Source organism: Phocoena sinus, chromosome 16, assembly GCF_008692025.1.
Source record: "Phocoena sinus isolate mPhoSin1 chromosome 16, mPhoSin1.pri, whole genome shotgun sequence".
NCBI lineage: Eukaryota > Metazoa > Chordata > Mammalia > Artiodactyla > Phocoenidae > Phocoena > Phocoena sinus.
In genome coordinates, this window is record NC_045778.1 from 6,368,822 (window position 1) to 6,380,935 (window position 12,114).

General features: G+C 35.2%; 1 protein-coding gene across 9 annotated transcripts in view; it reads right to left on the reverse strand.

The window, feature by feature from the left end:
* ARID4B (AT-rich interaction domain 4B) overlaps nt 1-12,114 on the reverse strand; it is a 127,298-nt gene that overhangs the window by 63,195 nt on the left and 51,989 nt on the right. For all 9 annotated transcript variants that reach the window (XR_004346170.1, XR_004346168.1, XR_004346169.1 and 6 more), the window contains exons 5-7: nt 8,213-8,303; nt 5,748-5,827; nt 762-853 (exon numbers count right to left, since the gene is read on the reverse strand). Coding sequence is in view for 6 of the 9 variants with exons in the window: in XM_032608062.1 (XP_032463953.1) it covers nt 762-853; nt 5,748-5,827; nt 8,213-8,303 (263 nt within the window). In the remaining 3 variants the exon portion in view is untranslated. The remainder of the gene's footprint in view (nt 1-761; nt 854-5,747; nt 5,828-8,212; nt 8,304-12,114) is intronic.

Here is a 12,114-nt window from a genome sequence, read left to right on the forward strand (position 1 = left end):
CAATAAATTATTTTTTCTTCCTGAAACTGTTTGAAGATTGTTTCTTTCTCTCTGATGACTTGAAATTTCATGACTCTTTGATCCTGTGATCCTTTTTAATTTAAAGCCTTTTGGAGCCTAAGCACATTTCATTGAAAGTAATTTGTTAAATATGCAGAACATGTGGCACAACTGCAAGAAGACATAAAAATAAGTAAGATAGTTCGGCTGTTAGGAAGATTTAAATTACTAAGAAGGGAAAACAAACACGACAGTGATAATAATAGGTGAAATACTGTCTATGACATTAGATAAATGCAAAGGATTTAGAGGGCTCAGAGGAGAAAAAAAACAAGTCTGTTTTTAAGGAAAGAGTGGGGAGGCACAAAATGGTTCACATAAATGTGGGAGCATTTCTGGTTAAGAACTGAAGAATGAGTGAGCCGGTGGCATGGAAGGGTGGCATTTAAGACAGAAACAGCATGAATAAAAAACATGACATCAGGAAAACAGAGGATGTATCATTCAGGAAATATTGACTAATTCCATTTTGACAATGACATCAAGATACGTGTAAGGAGAAATGGCAGGCAGATAAATAATATAGCTGTTAAAGTTGACTGAGCATGGAGAACCTCAAGCACCCATGCCAGAGAGTCTGAAAGTACTCTTCCATTCAGTTAGCATTTTGCAAGTTACAATTTAAAATTAATAACTACTAAAACAATACTGGAAGGAGAAATCAATTCAGGTTCAACTAACAGTTATGAAAATGGACTTACATATGATTAGATCTTCTTCCTCTATTTGTTTTCTTTCCTATGACTGGAGTGCCAAAATGTTCAGGGTTGGTGAGTGGGAGCTGGTCTAATGTCTGTGGGTAGGAACATAAACCCATCAAAAGTTATTACGTTGCAAGCTTTTTTTTTTCTTTTTAAACCAAATCAGTTTAAGAATATGCTTAGATTTTGAGATTTAAAACTTCCCCTGAGGGAGACAAAAATACAACTTTCCTAAAGATAGAAAACTCTCATTTCAAAGATATTAGAATAAAGATGAATGAGCCCATGGCTGGAAAAAAAAAAGTGAAAAGAAATTTCGTTTTTCTCTCTAGATAATTTCATTATCTATTTAAGGATTGACAGACTCCTAAGAATGATTAAAATATAAAACAAATAAAACTCAGTGGAAACAACAGATTTGAGAGATAAGAAACCTATGTGCAAGTACCTAACCCCTAGGTTGGGCCAACTGCAGCTCAAATTTTTCTTTGCATATAGGGAATCCCAATCCACAAGATAGAATTCTTAGTAAGTAACAGAAACGAAATTATCAGGATAAGCATCAACTGCTTGAGAAAAGGGCTTCAGATATCCTATATTATGACTTTGCAAACATTTTCTGCAGTAAACCTTTCTCCCCCGACCCCTGACCCCACCACCCCCGTCCCTTGCGGCTTGCGGGATCTTAGTTCCCCAACCAGGAATCAAACCCGGGCCCCAGCAGTGAAAGCACCTAACCACTAGACGGCCTGGGAATTTCCCGCAAGAAACCTTTTTTGAAGAAAATGTAAAAATCAGTTTTTCTACAGTTAATATTTTATTTTCCCTTCCTTTTTAATCTGCAACATCCAATACTGTGCTTGGTATGAAGATAATAATCAACAAATGAACACTTCTTTCTTGTTATCAACTGGTAATTCATGTCGACCCTTTTATCCCTCACCCCATTCAAAAATAATGATTTCCAGGGAAGGAACTGGTTGTTGGTTAAAAGCAGAATGAAGAAAAAGGGATTCTGAAATCCCTTCGTTTCTCCATGTCAGAGACTTCTTGATTTTTCATGCCATTATTTCCTGAAAAGGTTTATATATCTAAAAAGTTAAGGTATCAATCTGAAGATGCTATCCCAACTAATTCTCTGAATATCAATGTTGGTAATATTCTTACTTTTTCTGCATCTTAATGATTTTCCACAGTTACTATTCCTTTTATTCTTCCATCAGAACCTTTGCTATTGCAGATACTTTTATGAACACAAGGGGAACTAAAGAGCCCAGAAAAACTGTCGGAGTGGAAGTGAGGGTGAGGAACTACTTAGGATAAAGACTTCTCAAAGTTACAAACAAGAATGTTATGAAAGGGTGTCCATCAACTTAAAGATCAGATATCTAAATACAAACTAATGTTAATATTTAAAAGAAAAGTTTTAACTTTTATTTTTAAAACTGAGATAATTTTGTTGAAACAACGATGAACTAAAACATGAAAGGGGGAAGCATATTCATCTATTTTGCATAATTTGTTAGAATATATGTAAATATATTTAAGGTACATATAGATATCCAACAACAAAGGATACAGTATAGGAAAAAGGCAGTAACGATAGACAAAAATCGTAACTTTTATAGGGCTGAAAACCTAACCTTTCAAATTTAGTTTGTAAGTCAGGCATTTAAAAAATATTTGGAAGCAAAAGCTGGCCCAAATACAGTAATATGCCAGACAAAACCTCTTCAGAAATGACCTGTCATTAACTCCTAATTATGCTTCCCAAGGGTGAAAATTTCCAAGTACTGTATTCGGTAAACAGGAAAAATAAATTAATTTGGCTTCACTTTCTGTCAAGCTAACAAAAGAACTAAATGCCCCTCTCCTAAAATTAAGGCTGCTCTCTTGAAAGCAGAGATTTCTATTAAGTACTGTGATTTCTATTTTAAGTATCTGCTAGTCATTTCACTTGATTTAGGAAAGAAAATATCCAGGATTTCTGAAGAGTTATCTAGGAATCACATATAGGAATTCTCAAATAAACCACAATCTCTCCCTAGTATGTCAAAAAGAATTAGAATAATAGGAAGCAATATCTCTGTCCCTGGCCCCAATCCTGGAAAGCAGGAACACCTTTATTACACATGACAGAAAAGAGTAAGGGGAGGGTAGGATTTGTCCTGTCTTAAACCAACAGAGCAGAGTCAGAGACTCCTGGCTATATCAAAGGCTCAAAGAAAATTCCACAGGGCCGGGGGAAACACGCCGATAGCCCTGTTACCTAAAATGGGCTGCAGGAAATACGGAGCTGGGATTTCATCTAAATTTTCTTCAGAGTTTTCAACTGCATGTAGTAAATGCACAGAGAGAATACCAGCTGATAAAACTACTTTTGGATAATATTCAAATTATGAATGCTCTATAGAAATACCCAAACACTCCAACAGATGTCAGGAAACAGGCAACATCCTCACTAAGCTGGTTATGGCTAGAACCAGTGATTTTGGTGCGGGAATTCAAACTGACTGACCCGCTTATCATCATCTCTTATCGTGAAAATTTTGAATTTAAGTCTTTGTTTAGGTATGAAGCTTATTAATGGGATTAGTGACCCCCAATACTGCCAAGTGTGATGTGGCTTTTCACTCAAAGGCCAAAGTTATTAGTAATAATAACAATTCTCTGAGCAAACTTCCAAAAAATTAAAACTGTTTTTTGAAAATAGCAGAAATATCAAATAAGGGAAAGAATATACATAGATGGTAGATTAAATATACTCCTGGCCATGTCTCCACAGCTCCTAGTACCCTTAAATTTTTATATTTTTGATTAATTAATGCTTTGTCTCCTTCAAAAGCAAAAAGAAGTTACCCAAGGATAAATTCCACATCTACTTAGCTTACCCATGTATTCCCAGTACCTAGCATAGCACGTGGCATATGGCAATGGGTAAGGAATAATACACCAGTATTCCAATACCCTCTAGCAAAACATACACCAGTATTCCAATACCCTCTAGCAAAACATGAAGTTCAACACATATAGTCACACACAGTAAAACCGATCCTTCCTGAAGTTAAAAAGGATACATTGAGCTACTTGCTCTTATTGCTTCAGCCTTTATACTACAACTGTCTTATGAACAATTCCAACTTAAAATTCTCCTGGCAAATACAAAATTAGTATCTTCGATATTTCTCTGGATTAAATACATAAGACATATACCTTCACTTAGGTGAAAAAAATCAAGTCTTCAAGTCCCCATATTCATTAACCTACTATAATTATCACATGTTCTAACTAAGGGAAATGAAATTATTTCTAAGAATTACATAAACTCAGAATGAATTCTGTTACTTCATCAGTGTAAGAAGCCAAATTCACTGTACTTGTCCAAAGCTATATGTATTTCCTATATTTAAACCTTCACAATTAATTCATCAAATATTTACTGAAGGCTTTTGTGTAGAAAACACTACTGGGAAAAGGAAAGCCCATCAAGATGACAAAAACTTGGCTATTCCGCCAAAACAGCTTACATTTTATAGAAAAAATGATAAAAGTAACCAAAAAGACCATAAAATAAAAATAAGAGAAGTGGAAAAGTATCAAAGGATATAGAGATCAAATGTGGTTAGAGAGCTCATGAAAGACAGTCATGTAGGAGGAAGCCTTTCTCATGGCCTTGAAAAGAGCAGGGCTCAGCAGAAACCAAGAAAAGAAAGTATGAGCCATAATCTGGAAACACCAAGTAGTCTTATAAGTCAGAAGTACAGGGAAGTAGCAGAGTATGAGACTGAAAAGACAGGCCAGAATCATAATACAGAGAATCTGTCCCAAATTCTGAGTTGAAATCGGAATTCATTTACGGGAAGGGAAAATAACAAAAAAACATAAAATAAAGTCTAATAATTTAAAAGAAATATTAAAATTCCCCAAAAAACCACTGTTCTAAATAGTTACTAGAAAAAAGAAATCTTGGTTTGGCCACACTGTGCATTAATTAATATTCATAGGCTGGACTAGAGAATATAACGCTATTTGCAACAAATATGTCCATTTTTAAAATTCTGAATTGCAAGTTACTGATTTACAAAACTTTGTGAGCCCTCCACTCTTAGTAACTTAATAACATCTTTCAATTTTAGAGCATGATTTTGGTGCCAAAAAGTGCTGGTTTGAGAACCAGTTCTGTTCATCACTTTCATCAACTCTGAGTTGTAGATAAGCATTGTATCTCCCTCATAATGTTGTAAATGCAAGGATGTATGTAAAGCACTAAGCAAAGTCCCTGGCAAATATGAACACTTCATTTATTCATCCAGCTAATGTTTATTCAGTTCCTACTCTGTGCCAGTCACTGTTCTAGGAACTGGGAACAAACTGGTGAAAAAGACATACAAAATCTCTGCCACTGAGACACATTCTAGTGAGGAAGGCAGACAATACATAATTAAGCACATATACATATTTTGGTGGTGAGAATGATCTGGGCTATAAAGAAAACTAAACCAACCTTAAAGAGCTATGAGGAATGGAAGGGACTATTTTAGAAAGGGCAGTCAGGCAAGCCTTCTTCAAGGAGAGGCTATAGTAAATGTCAGTGGTTGGCAGCAGGAGTAGCTAGGGATGGCTTGCAGTATCTACATAGCCTTTAATGATGATGGGGTTCAAGTAGATTACAAATGAGACATCTCTTTTCTACATTTACAAATTAAAGGACTCTATAAAAAAGTTGCCTAACGGTAATAAACAATCCCGTTGTTTTTTCTTCATGGACAAATGTTAAAATACATTTTTTTTAGACAAAAAATCCCACAGAGAACCTGGTACTCAAACACAAGGCCTTAAACAGGTTTCACAGACTACACTCTCATGCTGTTATGTATTAATGAATTTTCCTGATTAACAAGTAAGCTGCTTGAGTTGAGAAAGCAAAACTTTCCTGCCCCCGGTACTAAATACTAGGACATGTTCACTCGTTAAGTGATTACTTACTTCACTTTCGGCAAAATGCCTCTCTCCTTTCAGGCACAGTGAAGACCGTCTCAGTGTCTTCTCATCTCCATCATCAAAAACTGTGAGAAGAGGTAGAAATGGCAACTACTGAAGGGTTTTTCAAAGATTAACAAAATGACATAAATTATCATTTAACTTTCTCAGTGCAAACAGAGCTATTGTTTTAAAAGATTAGATCTGAAATTCAGTACACATTTTAAGTTTTGTAGCAAACAACTTCAAGTGTAGAGTATGTTTTCCAATTTCTAGGGAAAAAAATATATATACCTGTAATGAAAACATCTTTCCTGGAACAGAAAACATCAAATGAAAATAAGAAGTTAGCATTTCAGAAAGAAACCTTTTAAATGCTCATTAATCCTTCTCAATATGGTAAAGAAAAAGCAAATTTTCCTATTGGTAAATACTGACAAATTTACCTAATAAACAAAAAATAACAGTACAAGTTTATATATTCAGACTGCCCCTAAAAATTACCCTATTTTTATTATTTAAAGCAGTGTTTCTCAACCTCAGCACTACTAACATTTTGGACCAGATGGGGACTGTCATGGGGACCTGTGCACTGTGAGATATTTAACAGCATCCCTGGCCTCCAGCCACTAGATGCCAGTAGCACCCCCTTCCCAGTTGTGACAACCAAAAATGTCTCCAGATATTGTCAAATGTTCCCTGGGGGGCTAATTTGCTCTCACTTGAAAACTGCTTAAAGTACTAAAATGTCCCAGAAAATCTGTTGTAAGTTTACATATATACAGAATAGATGTACACTTTATGATATAATAATCTTAGCATATACTACATTCCTCACAAATCACGGGAAGAGAGTACCTCTATTTTAAATAGTTACCAGGCCTTGATTTTATAAACAGAGGTTTTTGCCAAAAAAACAAAATTAGGCTCTTATATATAATGTGAGCTTTTACATCACAAGAGACTGGATAAATAACTCTTTGTACTTTTTAAAAATGTAGTAACTAAAATAGTCAATGATAAAAGTGTCAATCACACCTAATTATCAAACAGACTTAACAACACAGAACCGCTCACGGTCTTGTAACCTACACAAATGCAAATATATCCTTAGGCTTCAAAATCAAATTTTCCCTCTCCACCAGGTTTTTGTTCTCATATCACAAAACTTATCATTACTATTTGAAAGCTCCATCAAATTCTGACATCACCAAAGACATTTTACTAGATGTTTACTCTCATCTCTGAGATCATTAAACAGTAAGAATTTTTACCATTCAATAAATACTGGGATAATTACTCTGTTATCAATTTGGAAAAAAGTAGTATTTGATCATATTTCAGAATGTTCAAAAAAAACTGTGGGTGAAATAAAAAGCTCTTTGTAAAACAAAAAATAGAACTTTAAATTGAAGAATACATTGGAAGACAAATTTACAACACTGATGGAAGGAAAGCCTTCTTAAACAAGACTCAAACTAAAATGACAAAGGAAAAGGTGACCACAGGAAAATTGACTATGATTTGAAAATTGATAGCAGAGATAAGAGTAAAGCAATAGAAGAACACTGGCAACTGAAGTGGCAAAGGTTAACATTCCCTTTATACATTTAAATATATAAACTCATACCCTGAAAATAAGAAAACGATAACCTTCCCAAGAGGAAAAGGAGCGGACTGGGAAGACACTATAAACTGGCAATTCAAACGAGAGAAAATACAAATGAAATAATGTTCCTTTCAATAAATATATGAAAATATGTCCAATCTCACTACTCATCATGGGAGGAGCATATTAAAGCAAAACTGAGATACTATTTTGTGTCCAGATAGGCACAAATTTTAAAATATTACTAACATCACATTTGACAAGGGTTAGGACAACCACCACACTTATATACTGTTTATGGAAGTGTAAATTAACAGTCTTTTAGAAAAGCAGTTTTCATAACCTACTACAGCTTTAAAAGGCCATTTCCCTTCGACCTATGCCTAGTTCTCAATGTACACACTAGGGAAATATTAGAATAATGTTCATGTACAAAAGACATTCAATCCAGCATTTATTACAACAGCAAGAAAACTGGCAACATCATGAGTAAGTAACTGGCGACATCCAATGCTATGAAACATAATATTGCAGTTAAAAAATGTCATCTATTGCACAACATGAATATTATGAACACTACTGAAATGCACACTTAAAAATGGTTAAGATGAAAAAAAATTTCTCTAAGATATACTCTGAAGTGAAAAAAGCTAGAAATCCAATTGTATAATATATACACTAATTTCAAACTATATGTTATGTACATATTTATGAAATAAATTTTTTAAAGATCTCGAAAGATGAAAAAACATTAACAGTAATAACACGTACGGCAACTAGGGGAGGAAGTAAATCAAGAAAAATCGGTTTTATTTGTATTAGCACTGAAAATATATTTTTAAAAGAAGATGTATTCCCTTACCTACAGTGTACCAACTCGCATCTGTTAATTTATTGATTACAGCTTCTTGATATGCACCATCAAGATTCTTCACTTCCACAATAGCTCCGACCTAAAGTATTAAAAAAAAAAAAAGTTAGGAAAACTTTAAGAAGATAAATGAACAAACTAAAAACTGGCTTTCTTTTTTTAAACTAATTGAGTGCATGATGGTGAAGAATAAAATCACTACTGATGTGATTTGTGTTAAGGTGCCAGCAGTTATACTCACCACTGTTTCTGCACCATCAGTGAAAATGTCAACATAGTGAAAAAGGCAAATAATATCTAAGTATTACTATCAAAATAGTTTTGCCCTTACAATCTCCCTGAAAGGGTCTTGGGAACCCTCACAGGTCTGGGGGTCCCTGTCTGTGAAACTGACTATCTTTGCCCCATATTACGACTCTTCTTTGAAGAAGGCTGGGGAAAAATTAACAAATAACTTTGAGGTTCTCCTTATGAGTTATAATGTACCAATAGTGACAGTCATTTGAAATATTTTCATCTCATCAAGAAAATGCTGATAATTTATATGGTTTATAAATTTATATGGTTTTTATAAGTACATCAAACTAAAACGCTTCTGTACAGCAAAGGAAATCATCAAAAATTTGAAAAAGCAACCTACTGAACGGGAGAAAATGTATTTGCAAATCACATATCTGATAAGGGGTTAAAAACCGAAAGATATAAAGAACTCATACAATGCAACAGCTAAAAAGGAATCAAACAATCCAATTGAGAAATGGACAGAGGTTCTCACACCATATATAAAAATAAACTCAAAATGGATTAAAAACCAGAAACCATAAAACTCCTAGAAGAAAACATAAGCAGAACACTCTCTGACATAAATCGTAGCAATGTTTTTTTGGATCTGTCTCCTAAGGCAAAGGAAACAAAAGCAAAAATAAACAAATGGGACTTAAACAATTAAACTTAAAAGCTTTTGCACAGCAAAGGAAACCATCAAAAAAACAAAAAGAGAATCTACGGAATGGAAGAAATATTTGCAAATGATGCAACAGACAAGGTGTTAATATCCAAAATATATTAACATCTCCAAAATTAATATCAAAAAAGCAAAAAGTCCAATTTAAAAAATAGGGAGAAGACCTGAATAGACATTTTTCCAAAGAAATCATACAGATAGCAAACAGGTATATGGAAAAATGCTCAATATCACTAATCATCAGAGAAATGCAAATCAAACCCACAATGTGATATCTCCTGACACCTAATGAGAATGGATTATTATCAAAAAGACAAGAATTAAAAGTGTTGGCCAGGATGCTGGAGAAAAGGAAACCCTCGTGCACTGCTGGTGGGAATGTAAATTGGTGCAGCCACTATGAAAAACAGTATGGAAGGTCTTCAAAAAATTAAAAATAGAACTACTGTATGATCCAGCAATTTCACTTCTGGGTATTTATCCAAAGGAAATGAAAACACTGATTTGAAAGGATATATGCGCCCCCAAGTTCACTGCAGCATAATTTACAATAGCAAAGATATGAAAACAATCTAAGTATCCATCGATGGATGAATGGATAATGATATGTGTGTGTGTGTGTGCATGCAAGCGCGCGTGCGTATAATTCAGCCATAAAAAAGAATGAAATCTTGCCATTTGCAACGACATGGGTGGACCTTGAGGGCATTATGCTCAGTGAAATAAATCAGTAAGAAAAAGACAAATACCATACAATATCACATATACATGGAGTCTAAAACACAAAACAAACAAAAAACCAAGCTCATAGACATAGAGAACAGATTGGTGGTTGCCAGAGCTGGGAAGGAAGTGCAGGTGGACAAAATGGATGAAGGGGTCAAAAGCTACAAACTTCCAGTTATAAAATAAATAAGTCATGGAGATGTAATGTGCAGCATGGTGACTACAGTCAAGAACACTGTATTGCACGTCTGAAAGTACAGGGTAAGTCTTAAAGTCCTCGTCACAAGAAAAAAATTTTTTACAACCATGTATGGTGATGGATGTTAACTAGATTTAATGTGGTGATCCTTCTGCAATGCATACAAATATTGAACTATTATGTTGTATACCTGAAACTAATAATAATGTTATATGTCAATTACACCTCAATTAAAAATAAAATGTATATGGTCTTTGCAGTGATAACAAAAATAAACTTGTTCCAGAAGAGACTGTCAGCCTCACACAATGCCCAAAAGAGGGAAGGAAATGTTGCAGAATTAAAAGAACTTTTTTTTTTTTTTTTTTTTGTGGCCGCGCCGTGCAGCACGTGGGATCCTAATTCCCCGACCAGGGATCGAACCCAGGACCCCCCTGCAGTAGAAGCACAGAGTCTGAACAACTGGACCACTAGGGACTACTGTCAATAAATACATAGTACATTTTTTTAAATTTAATACTCAAGTGGTCTAGTATTATTTTCATGTGAACTCACTGAAAATATATTGAGATCAAATGACTATCACTATGGGAAGTTTATTTCCTCTAGGAGAAACATAAATGCTAATACTTTCTATCAGCTGATGGAAAGCCACAAAGTACATTAGGGAACAATTCAAAATCTATATACAAAAAAAACCTCCATAGGCAAGAGAAATATTTTAACAATTTTGAGACCGAAATTTAATACGCTTGCATACATCAAAATCAAAATGGTCCTAAGCCCTAATCAAAAACAAAGAAAATTTCAATAAATAAGAAAAACAAAACAAGAAAAATAAACCAACTATGCCACAATCAAAGAGGCTGGAGCAATAGGAGAGAAAGATGGCTTGAGGAAACAAAGTAATTGTCTTTCCTATCCCTTGCAACACTGAACATTTTTTGTAGTTGGTACCAGCTAGCCTGTGCCAGGTGAACAGGGCAGTCAGGTAGCGAAGAGCTACGCTGGTGTGCTTATGAGGCAAAAACACAAATAAGACATGGAGACGTGTGTGTTCTGATCATCCAGGGGGCACAATGCTTCAATGACAGGCTGTGCATCCATCAGAACTTGGTCTGCCATTACTGGCTGCAAGACTTCAGCCAGAGTACTTTACCTCCCACCTCCCTTCACGGTTTCCTCTTCTGTAAAGAGCTATTACGAAGGTTACATAAGATAATATGTGCAGAGGACTTAGCACAGTACTAGCACATACTAATAAGTGCTAAATAAATGGCGGTTAACATCAAATTATACATGTGCATGTTTTTGTCCTTTTGTCCCTACAAGTGATATACATGGGCACGTAAAATTAAAGATGGCACCTATAGGGACTTCCCTGGTGGCGCAGTGGTCAAGAATCTGCCTGCCAATGCACAGGACACAGGTTCGAGCCCTGGTCCGGGAAAATCCCACATGCTGCAGAGCAACTAAGCCCGGGCACCACAACTAGTGAGCCCGTACTCTAGAGCTCACGAGCCACAACTACTGAAGCCCACATGCCTAGAGCCTGTGCTCCGCAACAAAGGAAGCCACCGCAATGAGAAGCCCGCGCACTGCAATGAAGAGTAGCCCCCGCTTGCCGCAATCAGAGAAAGCCTGCACACAGCAACGAAGACCCAACGCAGCCAAAAATAAAATAAATAAATTTGAAAAAAATGGCACCTATAAAACAGAAAGGGTGGAAAATAATTTTCACAAGGCAAGATTAAAAAAACTTACAAGTTTTAGTCCTCCATAGTGCCTACTATATATGCAAGGTACTAATGCCCTGGGGATCCAATTAAAAGTTTTTAAATCAACCACCAACAAAATCTGGCAGATACACACATCTATCTAGTTCTCTGGAAAGTACAGCTTCATTAGGAAAGGATTTTTCTTGCATCTACAAATGTCTCTTCAATTGTTAGCATTTCTTAAAATTCACCCAGCTAGGCCAATGTCCATTTCAGACATTCTAAA